Consider the following 21,658-nt stretch of genomic DNA (forward strand, 5'->3'; position numbering starts at 1 on the left):
TTATTGAAAGATGTTACAGAAGGGTTCTTTGTCCTTTTTGTCTTATGGCAACAGGCCTTTAACCTATCAGTTGGAGAGGTGACTCAAATACCCAGTAGATTTTTTCTTCAGAACCGGGGTTGCTGCGGCCACAACGCAGAGTACTGTAGTAAACTAACAAGTTTGAATTACTCAAATTATATTATTATGCCTGTTTCATTCATACTATATAGTTTCAGATAGTGTTATAATGCTTTGTCTTCTGTGTATTCATGCATGTATGTAGGAAGTGGTGAGTCTGCTGTCAGGACGTCCATGCATACCACCCAGGTCTTGTATGACTCTGGCTCGGGCTACTTTGCTTTTCTCTGACCTGAAAAGTGCAGAGAGCACCGCGCTTCTAAAAGTGGCACAGAAACTACTGCAAAACCAGGTACACAAAGAAACAATCACATACATATACTCATATACATATATTCATAGTGCAAAAGGACAGGAAAAGTTCAAAAAATGTTCATGTATCTTTGATTTTTTCTTCCAGCTGTGTGTTTTTGGCGAGAATGTGGTGTTGGAAGATGGAAATTTGTGTTTCCCTCCCCCTGGACCCTGCAACATCTACCTCCCGTACCGTAGCATCTTGAATCAGATCACTTTGCAAATCACTAAATGTTTAACTTGATATTTTTTCATCAGTTTTGGTGGGAACAAGACAAAGCCAGGCGAGAACATCTATGGTTGTCTGTTAACAATTATTTCAGTATTAATAGGTCTTATTCTCTAAAGTATGTGATCTTGCATATGTTAATGGTGATGACTTGTAACTGCTTGTTTTTTGTCTGTCTAGTAATTAAGTAAACTGTCATTAAAGACCAAGAAAATCAGCATGTTGTCCTCCTTTTAGAAGGTACAACTAGTGAACCTTTGGCATTTTAATTCTGAAACAAATAGCATGATCAACCGTTTTCAACCCACATACTCAGCCACATTAGAATGACACTCATAAGATGTTGCTGCTAGATAGCTGGATGCTGAAGGCCACATGCATGTGTATGTTTCTGTTCCTGGGGACGATTGTTTTGCTGGAGATCAAGAATGCTATGAAATCGAATGTACTGTATCTGTTAAGAGGGCATTACCTTGTCTATTTATGATATTCAGGAGCATTTAAATGCATATTATATCTGGACATGCAGACAGTTTGATCAGCAGAAAAAATATACATAATGTACTGTTATGGTTGTTCTCAGTTAGTGTAAGTTGTTATTGTCTGGAATGTACCTGATATATGGTAGCGGATGAAGCCACAGGAACCATCAGAACCATCAAGTAAGACTCTTGGTACAACTAATGCCATTTAACACAGTCTGCCAATTTTTTTCAGCTGCTGGTTTTAATAACAATAAACAACCCCAAAAAATGAAAAGTGGCATTATTTATTCACGATACATTTATAAAACAAAACAAATATAACATCATATAAAGATAACATTGTTTTTACTAAAAGGATATGCGGCAATATCAGTCCCGGAAGTGTTCCTGTGTGGTATTTGCATTCTGAAAACTGAAACCGGAAGTGTTGTAAGTCTGTGTGACGGTGACTTGATTCGGGTTTTCAGAGTAACGGTAGCTGCTCGCCGGTGAACCTGCAGCTGTCCCGGTGTGTTGACGTGTGTTGCACCGGTAGTTTGTAGTTTGTAGCGGAGGGGGGCGGAGGGGACGGTGGTTCCGGGTGAGGATAACCGGCTCGCTAGCTTAAATGGGTGCTCGAGTGAAAAGATGATCGCCTCACTCTCAAGAGGAAGTTTGCTGGACGAGGTTCTTCACGGGAGCTCCAACGAGGTAACGTTCACCCGGCGTCACTAATGTCCCCGGTCACTACGTCAGGTTCGCTAGAAACCACCCAGCCTGTGGAACCGGCGAGCAAACTACCGGTTAACCGGGAACACAACAACCAGGGTTCCATGTAGTAACAAGTCACTTTCTCCACATCCGTTGGTGGTGTTTTCTTCCGCTAGCACACGTCAATGTGTGTGAGAAACTCTTATTAATCCTGACTGTTGTGTTTTCATACGCGAACTACCACGTTCAGAGCGACCTTCATGTTGGAATGTGACCAGCGACTGGTTGTGCTGGGAGTTTTTTTTAAGCTGTAGTAATGTCGCCATCACCTTGAGTTCAGCGTTAAGTGACTTGTTGTGTTGTGTAGACCGGGGCGCGTTGTGTGTAACGTATCCCGGGCGACGGGCCGTCACGTGACCGGGAGGTGCAGGTGGGTGCACGGCGTGAAATCCGTGCACGTAGCGAACAGGACATGAGATGTTAGAGCTGCTTTAATTAAATCGAAATGTAATGAGCAGCGGGACAATGGGCTGACCCTGCACCCCCCCCCTCCTGTCCCAACATAATAAACAAAGGGACTCGTTTGTCATGCCGTGGCCTGTCAGCCTGGATGTGGGCCCCTGCTCTAAGCTGTGTGTCTGTGTGTGTGTGTGTTTGTCTGTGTGTGTGTCTGTGTGTGTGGTTTGCTTGATTTGTGCCTGTGTCTGATTTGGTGAATTTGCAGCAGCAGCTGGCAGCCTATATTTCCTGGGTGAACTGTCAGCTGAAGAGGAAGCCGGGCCTGAAGCCTATCACCAACCTCAGGCAGGACCTGCACGATGGGGTGGTGCTCACACAACTCATAGAGATTGTTGGTAAATAAACGCACGTACACAAACACACACTGAAAACATGTCTTTACCTTAAAATTTAAGGATTTAAATCATGGGGACTGGATTTTTGTCCCCATGAAGAAGACAAGCCCCCATAATGTGGCTGTGAACAGATTTACGTCCCCACAACATATACACATACACTTGCACAGTTGTGTCTCCATGATTTCAGAGGACATTACCTTGACTTGACATTGATTTTCCAGATACTTACTCTAATCTGCACAATAATCACTGCTTGCCTAAGGTCAGGGTTAACTAAACTTAAACCTAACCGTAAAACATGTGTTCATCATCAAAAATTTGTGTAAGACAATTTTTTTTTCTTAATTAATAAATGTATTTGTTTATTTGCATACGTAAAACATCTTTATGAAATTAACTTTATACACTTAACAATTTTTAAATGTAGTATGGTTTGAGTTGTGGCATTGCCCATGTGATACTATAAAAATACCTAACTAATTGCTGTATAATCATTTTTAATCCATCAAACTGGCAGCTGGAGAAGTGCTGGAGGGAGTATTCGTGACTCCTCAAAGCAAAGATGAAAGCAGGAAGAATGTGGAGCAGGTCTTGCAGTTCATTTCCTCCCGACACATACGCATGCCACACATATCCGCAAGAGGTAAATCACACACATCAGTTTCAATCTCCTTCTCCTTACAGTTTGAGAAGGGTTGCTCTGAGGTTTTGGTATGCTCCTTTTCTGTCTGCAGACATCGTTGATGGTAACCTGAAATCTGTAATGAGGATAATTCTGGCGCTGGCTGCTCACTTCAAACCTTCAGCCAACCACAGGGCTGCTACTGGAAGTGGAAGGACCTTGACAAAAGGCCATGCCAGCCACAACCCTCTCTCCCCTGTGGCATTAGCACAAGGGGCCGCTGCTGCACTGGCGACCGCACAGTTTGATGCCTCACAGCCTGCACGAGTCACACGTATCCACAGGTACAACTGGTTGCTACAACCTGAAACAGCTATACACAGCGTTGTCCACCGCAAACCCATTTCCGTTATATTCAAATGTTCTGCAGCAATTCTCTACATATATGCGTGGTCTTTGCTGGCCTCTAGTGGACAAACAGAGAAAAGCAAAGGACTTGCATCCTTTCGAAATGTGACCTGTCCCTGTGTATTTGTCAGAGTTGTAGAAGCTGTAGAAAATAAATAACTAACATCTGCTTTGTCTGCCATCTCTCAGTGACTGGGGGTTGGACAAGGAAAAGATTGTGTGTGTCCGTGCACTGGTCAAGCAGTATGAAAGAGAGCAGGACAATCCTCAGCCCAGCAGGTAATCTGCTTTTACATCAGGTCAAGTCTCTCATAGTGATAAACAAGTCAAGCCATGATTCCTTGAATTTAGAAGTTGGAATTTATTGGTCTATTGCAACTGCAGTTCCTGCACTTTGCCTGGATAGTGAGATTAAACAGCATACAAACATACATACACACTGCACATACATGATTTGTTTTGTGTACCTCTCTGTCATGTTATAACAAGGTTGCTGCAATATTTAAGTTAGTCTCAGCTGTCAATCATGACGTTCCCCCCACTTTTTTTGCATCAACATGCTAATTTATAACCAAACATCAGCGTGTACCATGAGGCGATTGAGATGCATTGGCTTTACTATTGGGGGAGACGTATATTCCTATAACCATATATAGAGTTCTATATTCTCAGACATCATATCATCATGCCAAGAGGTTGCATCATTTTAAGAAATGCAGCGCTGTGACAATAGTAAAATAAAAGTATAAAACCAACCACAATCTGGTCTAAATGCATCAAGGAGTTTACTGCACTATTTAGTGGCCTGAGGAGAAATGCTACAATTATGTCTTAAATGCTGCTTTTTGTTAACAAAAATGTGTTATTTTACATCAAATTGTGCAGCTTTCTGTTTGGCGGAAAACAAACTTCATTTTGTTGCTATTTATACTGTTACAGTTGATTCAGTTCAGGTCTTTGCCGACAGTTAATTTTGTTTCTTTCTGTTATCTGCCATCTTTAACACTTTCTTTCCCGCACTTTGCAAACAGTACACTACATTCTGTGTGTTTGTGAGCATATGACTTTGGTTTCTGTGTGTGTGTGTGTGTGTTGGCTGATTATGTGGATGATAGAAAATAACACAATCACTCTTTATCTTCTCCAATCACATGTCTCATTTATAGTTAGGTTTTGTGGTGTTCGTTCACCACAGTTATATGTGTGTGTGTTTGTGTGTTTGTAGTTACAGAGAGAAGTGCATGCATTAACTGTTTAAAGAAGGATGATGTTTTTTTCTCTGGAGAGACATATTAGACAGAACCACCTGATACTTCAATCACACATGAAGCTTAATAAAGTGAGAGATGCTTAGCAGTGTCTGCTGAGTCGGTTGCCGTGTTAATATGTAGGTTAGCTGGAGGGCAAGGGATGGGGGAGTGTCAGAAAGAGGAAAATCATAAACTGTCCCGAGCTTGCCGAGGCGCTGAGGCCAGAGACCCACATGCGGGTCGGAAAGTTAGAAACCTTGGAAATATTATGCATTTAAGCTCGTGATGGGGGGGACGCAGATTAAATGGTAAGATCAGATGCTGTGTGGAAGTGTGAGTGGGTGCAAGTGTGTGAATCGCTGTGTAAGGCCGGCCACACACCGGACGCGTAAGCGTCGCGTTAGCGTCGCGTAGGCGCACCGTCATGCCTTAAATAACAGCTGGCTCCCATCCACTCCCACGTTAATCCCTTGTGCCGGCCACACCGGACGCTGAAGTGCAGCGCTGCACCAAAAGTGCCTCGCGTCGTGCAGCGATCGTTTCGGCGTCGAGTCTATTTTTTGCGCTTGACGCGAGCGTAACGCTCCGGGAAACACAGTGAAAAATGATTTTAAACGATATTGGGGACATATTTTATATTATATAAATGATAAAATATGCATCCCATAGTTTGTATTCCCCTTCTGTTGTCCTGGAGTTTTTATTTTACCAATTTTACCAATCACATTATTAAATGTCCCCCTCTGCCCCTCCATACAGACACACAAGCAGTCATAAAGATAGAAAGAGAGAGGGTGTGTGTGTGTGTGTGTGTGTGTGTGTGTGTGTGTCTACGTAGTCTCCACATAGGCTTGAGTGGAGAATACGTAATTTACCCTCGACACCCGACATTGAACGGAGCAAACAGCGGAGAAGTTCTTGAAGATGGATGACATTAAATTAATAATTGAAGTGGAGAAGTAGTACAGTGAGCTGTACGATCCTCGGCCGTGTTGTTTAAAGACAACATTAAAAAGGACAAATGCTGGGACACCGTTTCAGTTAATGACAAATATCAGCTGTATGTGTGATCACGGGGAGGAATCGCAGGATGACCGCCGCGGAGTTCAGCGTGTCCGGTGTGCAGCCTGGCCCCAGCGTGCTAGGGATCTACGCGACGCTTACGCGACGCTTACGCGTCCGGTGTGACAGCCTAGCGTTTACGCGACGCTCACGCGACGCTTACGCGACGCCAACGCGACGCTAACGCGTCCGGTGTGTGGCCGGCGTAAGTGTGTGAGTTACTGCTCTGTTCACTATGCACGTAGCAATTCTACAGTGCGACAGAGTGAAAAATGCTAAATGAAGGGCAGTGACTGTCTTCACTGTGTTCACTCTGCAGCATGGAAGTGCTTGGTTTACAAAGGCATGCAATAATTTGGGTTTTTCATGCCGAGTTTCAGAAAAGGGGTCGTGATGATAGGTTGCATTTGTGTGTCCCCTCTCTTTTCCCTTATTTTCTGACAGTCCATCTCTCCAAACTTGAGTCAGAGTTTCCTCAAATAAGAGTTTCTTTCCTATTTCCTAATTCAAGAGCATTGTCGTTAAAACAATAATTATTTATTTCACATTTAGATTTTCTTACTCTTTGCAGCACAAATGTCCAGTGCTTCAGTTTGAGTCCACCTCCTCTCACTTTGGCGGCTTCTGTGCGCTTAAATTTCTGCTCCTAGATTGCAGATTTTTGTGAAATGACTCAGAATGAATAAAAAATTCCTGTCACACGACCTCACTGCAGGCTCGTTTGCTTTACTTCTCACAACAGTGCAATCAATATGAATTATTGTGGGTTGATGCCAATACAATAAAGTGGAGTAAATCATTCTGAGTACCGATGCGTTGGCTAATATGTATTGGCAATGATTCTGAAGATGTCATTTTCAAACCTTTATTACAAAGGAAAGCAATTAATGCTTGGATGATTTTAAGTTTAAGCCTGCACTTTACTATAAATAATTATAAATAAAAGAAAACAAATACAATCAAATATGTAAAACTTGAGTTAAGATGTTTTTAATGTAAAATATTGTCTGCATTGTTTATTCAGTAAAATAAAACTTTTCATGTTGCCATTTATCCAGAAACATAAACAGTGTCACTGATATATCGGCCCAGTTTATTGGCTAACTGATAAATTGTCTGGCTTTCTTTCTCATCCCTCACTGTGGTTACTGTTTGATCATGTGCCAGCAAAGCCTCTATGTTATAGAAGTTTTTGCTCACACATGCATACACCCCTGTGCATCTCTGGAATAAATCAGTGTTTTGTTCTTCTCGAGCCTTAGCGCCGTCAGTCCAGTGTCGTGTCCAAAAGCTCCAACCAGCAGCCAACCAGACCGATCGGAAGATGACCGCCAACAACAGCAGAGCAGCGGTGAGTCTCACACCACAAGCCGACAGAGCATTTCGTTAGCAAGCCCCGAAACATCTAGTGGGACATATGCAATAATGGGTTATGTGTGTACATCTATGTGCATTCAGCGGAGTCACCTCATGCTGTAGTGGAGACGGCGTGGGAAGATTCTCTCAATGAAACTTTGGAGAATGACGTACAGGAGACAAGAAAAATGGTGTCGGCCCTGCAGGTATATGATAATTTTGGTTCTAATTTAATTCTGGTAATGTTCTATGTATAAATACAGAGGGTTTTCTTTGTTTTCATGCAGAGGAGCTTTTAGTTGACCTCCATATTAAAGATAGATTACTAGGTGTGCTTTCTATATTTTCCCCCAACATAAGAGAATTTGGATCTCAGAAGTCGGAATGGTGCTTAGGAGTCAAGGTTATAAAAAAGAAAAGGAAACTACATGGGTGAAACAACAGAGTAGAGACCAGTGATCCATTTGTGACAGACAGTTCATCATGCACACGCCCACTCTACATGCATCAGACAACCTATCAGCTACTGCCTCATCTGGTCAGAGCTCTTCTGAACACTGCAACTTCACTTCAAAATTAAAACCTGGTCTCACATGTTTGTGTTATTCAGGCTCTACTGCTTCATGGTTCTCTGCCTGAGGATGAGGAGGACGTGTCTTTGACTTTGGACCAGTGCAACTCGGAACAGCAGCTGGTACAGAAATTCTCTCCTTTCATTTTACAATTTTAACCCCTACATTTATTCTTGATTTTACTTTCTGTGCTTGCCTGCTCTCTCTCTCTCTCTCTCTCTCTCTCTCTCTCTCTCTTTACTGTGTCACTCTCTTCTCTGCTCGATTACACAAGCTCTTTGTGTTCAGATCAGATCACATTTCTTTTTCTATACTGTGTGTGTGTTTGTGTGTGCGCGTGTGTGTGTCAGGAGGTGACACGGGTATCAGTTTCTCTTCCTTCTCAGGTCATTGTGGTTTTTACACGTATCCTCTTATTCCGCTCTCTTTCCAGGTAGTCATGCGAAGTCGCTTGGATCAGAGTATGGAGGAGGCACAGGAGTTAAAGGTAAGAAATACACTTATCATTTATCTCTTTTCAAGCTTCGGAAAAAACATTATCTCTGTTGTTATAAGTAAAAGTCTCTTATTACTGGGAGATTAAACTTCTGCCATCTACACTGTGATTAATATTTAATTCAGACTGTGTTGTTTGCTGTTTGCTTCAGAGGGAACTGCTGCACTGTAAGCAAGAGATGAGAAACCTCCATGGAGTCAAAGTAAGACAAAGAATACAATTATAACTGCTTGGTAGAAACCTTTCTGGCTGGTTACTGACATTTGTCGGTTTGTTAATGTTCAGGGCGCCCAACAGCAGAGGCTGTGCACTCAGGAGGCGTCAATCCTGCAGCTGAAGCAGGAGCTTCTGCGAGCCAGCATGACCAAGGATGAGCTCAACAACCGGAATGTATACAATATATAATATTGGCTTTTATTGAAGTGAATGTAAACTGTGTTACAAATTGGATGTTTTGTAAATTCCCCACTTGTATTGAAATGTGTTGCAGGCAGAGCTACAGTGGAAGATGGAGGAAAATAACAGACTGTGGGGCGAATGCAAGGTGAGGAACTTCAATCCCTCTCTGTTAGTGGGCTGTTGTGACTTAGTCTAATCATATGCATTATGTTGCACAGCATGTGTATGATGTAACTACAGTCAATAATTATGTTTTCCTGTTCTCACTGGTGCAGAAAGAGATTGGACAGAAGGACAGACTACTGCAGCAACTTAAACACATGCTCGAAGACAGCCAGAAACAGCAGGTCTGTCAGTCTCAGGGTTTTAGATAGAGTGGCCACAACATATTCTGTCCACTTTAATGCATGGTGTCAAAATATCCGACCAAACGTTTAATCATTAAATTAAAACGTTTTCTTTCAACTTTCACGGTGTGTCTTTGGCAGAATGAGTTGCAAAGAGAGTTGGAGCATAAAAGCAACTTGCTGCAGGAGCTAATGGGCAGAGATCTGCAACAGGTACAGAAGTGCTCGGTCTTTACTCATTTCTTTTAAGTTAAGGTTTTGTTCTCAGTCTGCTCCACACGGTCATACATTCAGATATACATTACATAGCTGATACTTTTTTCTTGTTGCCTGTTTAAGATTCCCTCCGGCACAGAGAACAATGGATGTTCTTACTCTGGAAATCCAGCTCCCTCTGTGTCAGGCGTAAGTATTGTTTCTGTGGATATGTCTGTTCTGTGTAGGTTTATATTTCTATATGTTCACGTTTAAAAAAAGCACAACACAGCCACAATGCATTATATTGTGTTACAACATTAAGGCTACACAGTATAATTTGACCACATGAAGAACTAGCAACACTATTCTAACTATAAAGAATCAAGCTTGTGAAATGATTGTGCTGGGACTTTGTTGTACGTTGACTTTTAAAATATGGTTTATTTTTCCGAAGGACAGGGGTGGGTTTAATAGTTACAAAGCATGGTGTGAGACTTAAAGGAGGTGGAGAGTGATACAATTAGCTTCCCGTGTTTAACAGGGTTGTTTTGTTTGTGCTCTGACAGCAGGCAGATGAGGTTCAGCTGCTCAGAGATGCACTCCGGAGTTTGAGGAACAACTTCAGGGACCATGACCCGCAGCACCATACACTGGACACCCTGGAACAGGGCATAGTGTCACTCATGGACAGACTGCATGTTGTCCACACACACAGGGTACACATTTTTTACAAGCATAAACACACCTGAGTCTGCTTCTGTCAAACTGTCAGTACTGCGCCATCATGGTTGAGTTCATCACAGAGACTGATTTGATAACTACTGACTTTTTGAACAATGAGCTAACACCCAGATTTGATCAGAGAGTGAGCACCAATGAAAGAGTGTCCTACAATATTTATTTTAAGATCTTCTTAGAAAGAGTTACCTACAGCATGACAATATGCATAGATGTAAGATTATGAGAGGTTTTTGTCCAAATACTGCAGGGAAGAGGGAAGTCTCCAAGACGCAAAGGTCAACACACAGACTCTGATCCCTGGTCCTCCACAAGTAAGTCGTTCCACCACCCATCCACCTACTCCTCATGCATGCACAAAGGGAATATGTATGTTTTTACAAATGTTTCTAATGTTCATTACAGAGATTGGTCAGTCCCACGTTGGCTCCTCTGCCTCGACTAAAATCCTTTATTTCACTGGAAAATCCCCAACACCTTCCATGATCAATATTCAGAAAAGGTTGGTGTGTGTTTGTTGGGGTGTTTTCTTTCTTAAATATTCAAAAATGTTGCAGTTTTTTAGCTAAATTGGCCTTAATATTTTTTTTTGGCCACAGACGCTGATAATTCAAATACATAATTTAAAGATATTTGGTATAGGCTAAAACTATAAAAATATAAAATTTCACGAGATGTCAAGATGACTCATCAACTTTGTAATCATCCTACAGGTTGGGTGAAGTAACTCTGAAGGACGTTAAAGCAGCTGTGGATCAAGAGGGAAACTACAAGTATCACTTCAAGGCCCTGGACCCAGAGTTTGGCACAGTGAAGGAGGAGGTAAGAAAAGACAATAAAAGTAAAATAGGACAGAAATACTTAGTCCAAATGAAAGAATGATGTGTTTTGGGGGCAATAGTTGTATGTACTTAATAGTTATAACACTTAATTATCCAAGTTTTGGTCAGAAAATCTGCGGGTGTTAAATAGTCATAAACAGCACTGAGTTCAGTTCCTTCTAATAAGGTTTACAAGGTATTCAAAAGGCTTACGTCTCATTTACAAATGTCTTTGATATATCTCTTCCTGCTGTACTCAAAACATTATTTATAACTTTCCATGTATATTAATGCAGGCTGTTGGGAAACGTTATAGCTCCAATAACTACAAGTGAGACTGATAAGGCAATAGATTGTGAATGCAGGAATTATTCTTAAGCTGCTTTTTGTGGAGTTTTTAAATGCTGTTATTGGGGAGTACTGACAAAATTGGGATATTAATGTATTTGATAAAAAGTTTTTAATCTCTATTGTCTACGCCATGTTTCTGTAATTGTGGCCGTACCTTAACATCTTATTTCTGTGTGCAGGTGTTCCTGGATACAGCAGTTGTTCCAGGCTGGGAAGGTAAAATCGTGGCGTGGGTAGAAGAGGACCATGGTGACGACCGGTAACAACAACTTTATCAAATAGGTGTCATTCTCTTTATTTTCCTGATTTTCCGTTCTAAACAACTCATCATCTTTTGTGTCTCAGGCCATTGTAGGTTCGAGCTGAGGGGGATTGACTCTGTCTGTGCACCTGGTTACTGTGAACCCAGAGGCACATCAGCACAACACTTCAAAAAAGAGGCACAAGTGAACAATGTTGTTTATTTAGATTAGACCTTTTAGCAAAATACTGTAAGACTTGTCAGTATGAGATTTAGGTTAACCATTCTGAGCCCGACCTGCTCTAGAGAATGTGGGAGATCTCTACAATATCGTAAAACTCAGTGCCTAATAAAGGAAAGCTATTTCCATCTAATTGCCAGGCTGCATCTGCAGCATCAAGACTAGACTTAAAGAAGAAACAGAACAAACTTTCTAAAACCACAGTAGTGTTGTTGTTTCACCTTTCAAAGTCTTTCAGTGTTCAGTGTCATATTTTTTTGTTCATTGTGAAGCAAGGTTGTCGTTAAAGAAACATCAGATATGTATTATTGAATGTTCTTTAGCTCAGTTACACTTCAGTCTTCATTGTGAATGGGAAATTATCTAGCCTAGTAAGAAATAGAGAAATACTGAGTTAGAAAGAAAAACTCCACCATTGTAACACAAATGTGACTAGGAGAGAAAAAGGACAAACTGTGTAAACAATTCATTTTGTTCTTGTGCTCCACAATGCTTCCATAAATACAAAAGCGGAAAACACATTGACCACATACCAGCAGCTACATTACTGAGTATTACTTTTTTTATTAATTAATTACACATAACGGTTAAAAAATAGGATGATGGTCATGTTAAAACAAACTTGAATATATTTCTGTGGGACAGCAGCAGCCTTATGCACAGAACAGGCTCCTACTGAACTGCTGTCAGTGAATAGCAATGATGCTGGAATGTTGACGTTTATTGGAAATGCAGATGATCAGCACTGTTACTTTTTTTTTACTTGTTTTGTACATTTGTGTAAAAATATTTTCACTGTCTCCTCATATATTTTAAGAATATGAGAGACATTCTTGTGATTTGAATGCTCTTGTTACAAAAATGCAGTGGATGTGAGGTTTATAGGGAAACATGGACCTTCCAAGTATTTATGGTGTGTGTGGGAGTGTGTGTGTGGGTGTGTGTGGACTGTTTAACTCGCATTTTCTTTCGATCTGTCTCTTTCTTCCCATTGGGAAACAATTTGTTTGCCTTCATTCACAAGCCAGATGTAATATGCACCTTCATCTTCTTTCAAACTTAACCCATTTGAATGCCATAACTGCCTGTACTGTAAAATGTACAATTTGCTGATGAGATGGTTATTTAGCATTTGTTTGTTTACTTTACAGAATATGGATACTGTCTGTTTAAGATACTTGTTTCAATGTTAGAAAGACATATTTTGTAATAAAACATGAGTTTTTTTAAAGATGACATATCCTTACTCCAATTTTTATGGTGGTTTGAAGACTGTGATGACATTCTGCAGTTTGGTTGGAAAAATTGCTGATGACAGACAGAGTTCAAATACTAACATGCATGTAAACCTTCCTCTGAACCCACTCACCACGGGCAAAAAACTCACAACCCTGTTAGTAAAGTATTTCTACGTGATGATATGGATGAGTGTTAATGTCTTAATGTCACTGACTTTCCAGAATCTCAGTCATTACAGACTCAGGCTGAACTGTATTTTTAAATACCTGCTGAGTTTTAAAAGTGGGAACAGATTTACAGCAGTTTATGTTTAGAGCTTTCGTGGTTCCTCGAACAATCATTGGTCCGTCGACTGAAAAGGAATCTGCAACAACTTTTACAGCTTCCTAAAACAAATAATTGTTTGTATAATTTTAAAAAAATACTTGAACTGCTTAATTAATGGTTGAAGTAATATTATTTCTATCTTAGAAATAAATCTCATTACATGCTTCTTCTGTTAGACTGCTACCTGTTTTAAAATAATTGATTATTATACATCATGTGGTCATGTGAACCCTGTATTTTTATATATTTATTTTTTATACTATATATATTTCAAATTTATTTCAAAGGTAGCCTAATATGCATCTAGTAGAAGGAGCTGCTGCACAGATTGAAATGTAGTATGAAATGTTTTACTGCCATCGTATGGTCAGCAATACATTTGCTATAAAACATTACCTTTCCCCTGTTGACTTTCATTGTTTAAAAAAAACGGTCCTTTTATAATCACGTGTTTTTATTGCACTACCTTTGATTCGTTCAGCTTTATTCAGGACGGCGGTTATTTGGTGAATCAGTTGAATAACAGCAGTTTACGACAGCTCGGTGCGACAGCCGGCAGCACAGGGAGCAGTGCCGTAAAGCGCAGTGTTTTGGACAGGAGGAGGTCATTAGAAAGTGAGGAGAAGGATCAGCACCTCAGGATCAGAGATTCCGGCTTCCAGCTTATCTCTGATGTGAGGATAACACACAGGTCATCGGCTCTGTCAAGTGTTCCACCCGCTGCACAATGCTCCGTCTCGTCCTGCGGCTCCGGCCGGCCTCCTGGCTGCCGTGTCCCCGTGCCCTCCCCACCGGGCCTGCTGCGCTCGGCTCCCGCTCCGTGCCCGGAACCGGAGGTCTGCGGCGGCTCCACCGCGGAGCAGCGTACCGGGCCGCCTCCCTGAGCTCCAGCCTCGGCCACAGAGCGACGGTGCTGCGGTGTCCCCCGCTGTCAGGCTCCTACCAGGCCAAGAGGTTCTACTGCCTCCCGCCCCACCAGAAGGTAACGTCCCCTCCCCGGGCTCCGGCTGTCACCACGGCACCGGGTGTTCCAGCTAGCATGACCTCCCCCAGCTAGCATGAGGTAGCCCCGGTGCGAGCAGAGCAGCTGGTGCCTCTGCTTCTAAACGTTAGAACCAGGATCGAGTCAAGGTGTTGACAGAGGTTTTAGACTGTCAGTGATTTTTTTCTCAGCCAGAAGTCACAGATTTAACTTGGTGTCATCAGGTGTCAGACTTTTAACTTTTGAGCTAAAGTTAAAGGGAAATCCCAATTCTGTGAATTAAAGCGTTCAGTCGTACAAACCACTGGATCCAGTGACCTCTGGGAAATGGAGACTCAGCTCCTGTATCCAAATGAGTGGGGGGGTCCCAGGAATTTAAATCAGGCATATTTCATATTTATACTTTCTTAGACGTCATCTCAGTGAGTGAGGAAATGTTATGATCCTTTACTAAAGTATAACAAACAATGCGGAAATGGAAAAGTCCTGCATAAACACAGATAAAGTATTATTTACTAAATCTAATGAAAGAACTGGGTTAGATAGATCTTATTACACATGACATTATTAGATCATAAATACTGGAGCATCAGTGTGTGAGCAGCTTGTTGCTGTTTTAGCTGCTGGAGCTCCTTTTTATCTATAAACAGCTTATATGTACAGGGGCAGGAAAGAAGAGAAAACTAATTAAATCAGTTTTTAGTGTTTGGACTTTTTCTTTAAACCTAAAGTTTTGGTGAGATATTGAAAATATACCATGTGAGATATTAAGAGGGACAAATCATTGTCATCATCAAAACACAGACACCTGAAAGGTCTGATGTTTGGAAGCAATCAACTTTTATCTGTAAAGCCCATATTCACAAATAACAATTTGTAGGATGGTGACCTCTGAGTTCATCTTAAAGAATATGACATGGCAGAATATAAAGCTGTACAATAATTGTAGTGAAGTAGGAAGTATTGTACAACATTTCCCTCTGAAATGCAGTGGAGAGGAAATAAAGCATAAAATGGAAAGTAATTTTCCACTGTTGTAAATTAAATATATGATGCTGTCTATCATGTCTATACTGCAAACTTTAAGTATAAATAAGGTTATACTCAAGTCAAATTGTACTCACTTGCATAAATGTGACAGCAAACCTATTACAATTCTATAGAATTTGATGTAAATCTTTTAAAAACGGAGGAGCTGACGCGCAATAACACCTTTTACATATAGAAAGCACCTTTATTTATTGTTTACTGAATTCAAAAGCATTCCACAGATGTAAAAGCTGTTGCATTCAGCAAGCACCCTCTTTTAACTCAGGCCTCCTCCGGTCGGATGTAGATCTGTTTGAGATTCACTCTTTGTCGACGCACATCCCTCCACTGCTAGCACTTGTGTGTGTCTGCTACATGTTGCATAACCTTGAAAGCGACCCTCAAACATCCCAGACTTGTGTAGTACAGCTGTGTGTGTTTGTATTGAGCAAGAAAATGAGGTGATGATGACGTAGCAACTGCAGATACTACACCTGATGATCGGTTGTGTTTGCTCTGCCCTAAAGGCCAAATGACTGCGGTTTTACGGTCTAAATATAGCACTTTTTTCTCGTGTCTCCTTCATTCTTCAACTCTTCATCGGTCTTGTTCCACAGGTGGAGCTTCCTGCTCTGTCACCCACCATGCAGACCGGAACCATCGCTCGCTGGGAGAAGAAGGAGGGAGACAAAATCAGCGAGGGTGAACTCATAGCTGAGGTTAGGAGAAGCCACATGTTTGTGTGTGTGTTACCAGATTATTATTTTAAGAACTAATCACTTTAAAATGTTGTAATGTTAAATATCTGTGCAGGTGGAGACTGACAAGGCCACTGTGGGCTTTGAGATAATGGAGGAGTGCTATCTGGCAAAGATCCTGGTTGCTGAGGGGACCAGAGATGTTCTTATTGGTTCAGTAATCTGCATCACGGTCGATGAGTAAGTTTCTGTCAGAAGACGACTTCAAATACAATTTGTCAAACCTTTTCTGCTTCTCTAGTCTAGATGGGATTGTGTTTTGGGTAAATTTGTGTGTATTTCCCCTGCAGCCCTGATCTCATCCCAGCCTTTAAGGATGTAACGGTGGACTCACTTACAGCAGCCGGTGCCGCTCCTTCCCCAGCTGCCTCTGCTCCTCCTCCCCCTCCTCCAGCTGCTGCTGCTCCTCCTGCAGCCCCCGGCAGCTCGTATCCCACACACCTGAAGGTCAGTTTACAGCCATAGTGTAGCTGAAGTATCATCAGGGTTGTTCACTCGGATCGTAGAAACAGGATCATCGTTTATCAGTTTTCTTCTGCCACTTCTACCTGAGAGCACGAGTATCGTCACACATGCAGATGTCCACTTAGTTATCATTGCAGAGAGTAAAAACAAAATCCGGTCATTATTATTTTTTGGCGGTAATTTGATTTAATAGCTTTACTTTCTCAGAAGTTGCTCAAACCATAGTCCCCGAATCAGGAATATCACAGTATCAGGATTCAGACATCTTTGAGTTCTCAAGATCTGAGATATCCCCCAACCACAAGTGTGTGTAACCAGTTTCCTGTACGAAGTGGCCAGTCCGGAAGCTACAGTGATGATGTCTATCTTCCTTGAATAAATGTTTGTGTGTCTGACGTGTGTTACAGATCACACTCCCCGCCCTCTCTCCCACCATGACGATGGGAACAGTGCAGCGCTGGGAGAAGAAGGTCGGAGAGAAGCTGAGTGAAGGAGATCTGCTGGCTGAGATCGAGACTGACAAGGCGACCATCGGTAAACTCAATCATATAAGTCCTGAAATATTTCCTCTGTGCTCTGCGGAGTTTAACCCCTTTTTAGTAAATTCTTGTTTTTATTTGAAGATGCCATGTGCCATTGTAGTGTCACCCGCCTGAGACTTAACTGAAAATTAAATCTATCCTGAATTACATTACATGATTACATTACATGCCATTTAGCTGACTCTTTTGTCCAAAGCGACTTACATTTTTAGTACACTCAACATTTATGAGGGGCCATTTAGGGGTTCAGTATCTTGCCAAGGACACCTCAGCATGCAGATGGGTAAGAGTGGGGATTGAACAGGCAACCTTCTTGTTGGAGAACACTCACTCTACCCCCTAGACCACACCGAATTGAGTCATTACAGCTTGAGCTCAACATGGTTCTTCTCATGTGTCTCTGTTCAGGCTTTGAGGTGCAGGAGGAGGGATATTTGGCCAAAATAATGGTGAAAGAGGGAACTCGGGACGTCCCCCTGGGAACGCCGCTCTGCATCATTGTAGAGAAAGAAAGCGACATCGCTGCCTTCAAGGATTACGTAGAAACTGGAGGGGCAGAGGTTTCCACACCCCCCCCAGCTCCAGCGCCCGTGAGAAACAAAAAGCTTCTACTTTCATAAGTGATCTTTTAGGAAATATGGTCTCTACTCATTTTTAAGATTGCTCGTACAGTTACTCCCTGATTTGTGAGCATTTAGTTTTATTTTGTAGGCGGCAGCTCCAGTAGCTGCAGCAGCCACTCCTGCAGTCGCTGCCCCAGCAGCCTCCAGGAAGGGGCGTGTGTTCGCCAGCCCGCTCGCCAGGAAACTGGCCTCTGAGAAAGGAATTGACCTGGCACAGGTCGGAGGTAAGTGACGAGATGACAAAGATTTGTGTTTGGTTAAATACTAAATACAGAGTTAATTAAAAAAAAAGCAGTGTCAATATAGTGTACTGTGAATAGGTTTCTTACATTGAAGTGTTTTCCGTTCAGGTTCTGGTCCTGACGGACGTGTCACCAGGAAAGACATTGAGAGTTTTGTTCCACCAAAGCCTGCACCTGTAAGTGAAGATCCTACTTTGTTTCATTTATTCTATTAAATCTTATGGAAGAAAGAATATGTCCATACCTAGTGATTGTGTTAATATGCAATAGTGTTGAAAATATTTGTATTTCTCAAAGCATAAAATGTTAAATGTTCTCTTTCACTATGGTATCTAAAAAGCTTTAAAAGTTTTTCACTGTTTTCTCTTCTGTTTTACAATTACATTTCTTTTAATAGTGGATAAAATCTAAAAACCTTGAATCGTGTGAAATAGTGAAAACTATTGTCACAACTTTTAAACACTTAATTTCTTTTTTTTAATGACTTGAAACGTGTCACACAAAGTTAAAAGGTTTTGATCTTTAAATCCTTCACACTCCTGAAATACATCATTACGGTCTCAGAACCTCTGTGTGCACTCTTTGATTTGTTTTGAGGCGTTTCGATGCAAATTGAGTAATTTCTGTTTGTAGGTTGCAGCTGTTGCTCCTAGTCCAGCCGCTGCCGCTCCTGCTCCTGCACCGGCTGCTGCTCCTATTTCCCCGGCTGGAACCTACACAGACGTCCCCATCAGCAACATCCGAAAGGTAAGAGCCAACACATGTCATAGCTTCCTCTCCTGCCCAATCTCCTCTGACAGCAGTCAAGCGTCCTGAGTGTGGAGAGTTTCTACAGCGTCACTCGTTATCTCTGAACTGTTCTTCCATATTTTTGGAAAAAAGCCATGAACTGAAGTAACACTCCTCATCTCTCTCTACAATAAGTTTCGGGTCAAAGCTGAAGTTCATATATTTGTCTGTCCTGCAGGTCATTGCTCAGAGGTTGATGCAGTCCAAGCAAACCATCCCACACTATTATCTGTCTGTAGACGTCAACATGGACCAAGTGATCGAGCTTCGGAAAGAGCTCAATGTTGTGAGTTTATACTATAATATACTAGGTAAGTTTTCTTTTCCTGAACAATTTATTAATTTTTTCCTCTGTCTGTGCAGGAAGTACACGCCCAGAATATCAAACTTAGTGTGAATGACTTCATCATCAAAGCCAGCGCTCTGGCCTGCCTCAAGGTTCCCGAGTGTAACTCCTCCTGGATGGACACAGTCATTCGCCAGTAAGTACATTTATATAAACAATCATATCTTAACAAGGCTACATGTTGTTTGGCTCCAGTAAACAGGAAATTTCTGTTCTCCAGGTTTGTAGATCAACTTTTCTTGTGAAATCTTCACAATCTTCACATATTCATGATAGAGTCATTTGAAGAAGGATATTAGATATTGGTCCCCATAAGTGTAGCTGCACTATTATACCACTAGGTGGCATTCTGAATACATTTTTCAACTCCACTCTGTTAAGCTGTAAAGTCAGATTGACCAAACTTGTCAACTTATTGCACAACTTATACCGGTTTATTTTATTTTCCCCAGGAACCATGTGGTGGACGTGAGTGTAGCAGTGAGCACAGCCAATGGTCTGATCACACCCATCGTGTTTAATGCCCACACCAAAGGACTGGCCTCCATCTGCTCCGATGTTTCTGCCCTTGCTGCCAAAGCCAGAGAAGGCAAACTGCAGCCACACGAGTTCCAGGTACAGCACAAGAGGGTGTATGTAGTGTTTCAGGGGGTTTTAATGTGTCATTGTTATTGTGTTCATCTACCAGGTGTATACCAGCAAACTGAAATGTTCCTCTTGTTTTTCACACCAGGGAGGCACGTTCACAATCTCTAACTTGGGGATGTTCGGCGTAAAGAACTTCTCAGCGATAATCAACCCTCCTCAGGCCTGTATCCTCGCTGTGGGAGGCTCAGAGAAACGATTGATGCCTGCTGATAACGAGAAAGGGTCAGTGTCTTGACAACTGTGCTACAACAAACTGGACTTACTGCATTTAAGAACTCTAATCTGACGCTTTTTGTTTGGGTTTCGCAGGTTCGACGTAGCCAGCATGATGTCAGTGACACTGAGCTGTGACCACCGGGTGGTGGACGGCGCAGTCGGCGCACAGTGGCTCGCAGAGTTCCGCAAGTTCCTGGAGAGACCTGTCACCATGCTGTTGTGATCGGACTGTTCTGTCATTCAAAACTACAGCCGCAGGCTGAGGCCTCTCGCCGAAGTGATTCGATTTGTCTGAACCTCCTGCGATCCTCCTGTGATTGGCCAGCCTGCCACCAGGTCACTCCCAGTTACCCTGAAGAGGAAGAGGCAGAGCTCACTCCACTTACCTGTCTGTCTCGCTGTCTGTCTCTCCTCTCTGTCCTTCTCTCCTCTCGCTGTCTCACTCATTCTATTTATTGAGGCCGCATCTCATGAGAGACCAGAATTAGGTTTAATATATCCTCGAATATAGAGACTGACCACATGTCACTAAAACACCTGTAATATTTTTTAAAGGGAAGTGTTACATGAACAACCAGCGACCACATTTTTCCCAAATCTTGTGTGTGTGTGTGTGTGTGTTTCTACACATTTATCTTTGATTTTGTGTGGATGCGATAAAGCGGACAGGAGGTGCAGTAATCTCTGGACTCCAGTTATTTGAGTAAATTATGTTTTTTGTCTGGAAGCCAGAAAACATAACTAAATATAAGTTTGTTAGAGTCCAGATGTGCGCGCGCACACACACACACACACAAACCTGTCCCTGTTCAGTAGTCACACTCACACACACATGAAATGTTTAAGTAGGCTTTTTGTGAGTTGATGCTACAGTGTGTGTATATCCTTCACTGTGGGAAGAAAACAGTTCTGTATATATATATGTATATGGTAGTGAGCTTCTGATGAGGCCTTATCATGTAGTTAATATCTGTACAGACCTGAACGAAAACAAACCATCTAAAAAGAGAAACTCAACAGTTTTGCCCATTCTCTCTCTTCAGTGGGGATGTTTTATTTCCTCATCTCAGAGTAAAACACAATATTGTGTATTTTACAGCTTAAACGCACAAAGCTGGTGCTGGATATTATTTGTTCTTTGAATAAAGTGGGAGCAGTCAACCGTGTGCCAGAGGCTCTTCAGTTTTTAAAACAATAATTATTATAAGAGCCCTGATTAAAGCAGACCTGGATAGAAACAGTAATTATAATGTTAATATTATAATGTGATCACAAAAATGTTAAAGGTTTATGGGAATAAAAAAAGAAAGTGGAATCTAAAAGTCCAAGAAAGTACTGACTGACTTGTATTATACGTGCTGCAAACCAAAAAGGTATAGTCGGCCTCCTTGTGCATCTTTTTTTCCACAGTTTTGGATTTGATCTGCAAATATCAAATATCAGTGATTTTTGTCTTTACCTTTTCCCCCACATTAGTAATTTATAAAATCAACATGGTAACCTGTGTTTAAATAAATAAGGGAAAGAGAAATATAAGTTCAGGTGGAGAAGGAAACCAGATTGTATCAGTAACAGGAGGATACGGACGTCATTGAGGCAACACAATAAAAGGTCAAATTCAAGAACTTGAAAAGAGCACGTGCTACATTTTGTTTATGAACCAGGTTTTGGTTCA

The 21,658-nt window shown here is 41.7% G+C and overlaps 3 protein-coding genes across 3 annotated transcripts in view; all 3 read left to right on the plus strand.

The window, feature by feature from the left end:
* The window catches only part of LOC133018967 (cilia- and flagella-associated protein 54-like), a 69,238-nt gene extending 68,580 nt beyond the window's left edge, over positions 1–658 (plus strand). Inside the window, exons 55-56 of the mRNA XM_061085308.1 lie at positions 266–412; positions 521–658. Of these exons, the coding sequence (XP_060941291.1) occupies positions 266–412; positions 521–658 (285 nt within the window). The remainder of the gene's footprint in view (positions 1–265; positions 413–520) is intronic.
* A 1,096-nt stretch (positions 659–1,754) lies between these two features.
* LOC133019252 (dixin-like) lies at positions 1,755–12,950 on the plus strand. Its single transcript, XM_061085659.1, has 21 exons — positions 1,755–1,818; positions 2,543–2,672; positions 3,193–3,318; positions 3,410–3,641; positions 3,895–3,984; positions 7,274–7,368; positions 7,476–7,579; positions 7,984–8,067; positions 8,379–8,432; positions 8,593–8,643; positions 8,727–8,831; positions 8,932–8,985; positions 9,116–9,187; positions 9,329–9,400; positions 9,527–9,592; positions 9,952–10,101; positions 10,374–10,437; positions 10,529–10,625; positions 10,837–10,945; positions 11,475–11,554; positions 11,641–12,950. The coding sequence occupies exons 1-21, from the start codon at positions 1,756–1,758 to the stop codon at positions 11,648–11,650; spliced, it is 1,908 nt and encodes a 635-aa protein (XP_060941642.1). The 5' UTR covers position 1,755; the 3' UTR covers positions 11,651–12,950.
* A 954-nt stretch (positions 12,951–13,904) lies between these two features.
* dlat (dihydrolipoamide S-acetyltransferase (E2 component of pyruvate dehydrogenase complex)) lies at positions 13,905–21,608 on the plus strand. Its single transcript, XM_061085658.1, has 14 exons — positions 13,905–14,325; positions 15,972–16,073; positions 16,168–16,292; positions 16,403–16,559; positions 16,985–17,111; positions 17,528–17,709; positions 17,831–17,966; positions 18,093–18,160; positions 18,618–18,731; positions 18,952–19,059; positions 19,137–19,255; positions 19,572–19,734; positions 19,853–19,989; positions 20,077–21,608. Exons 1-14 carry the CDS (start codon positions 14,071–14,073, stop codon positions 20,204–20,206), a joined length of 1,923 nt encoding a protein of 640 aa, XP_060941641.1. The 5' UTR covers positions 13,905–14,070; the 3' UTR covers positions 20,207–21,608.
* Positions 21,609–21,658: the final 50 nt, after the last annotated feature.

The sequence above is a fragment of the Limanda limanda genome, chromosome 14 (genome assembly GCF_963576545.1).
Source record: "Limanda limanda chromosome 14, fLimLim1.1, whole genome shotgun sequence".
NCBI lineage: Eukaryota > Metazoa > Chordata > Actinopteri > Pleuronectiformes > Pleuronectidae > Limanda > Limanda limanda.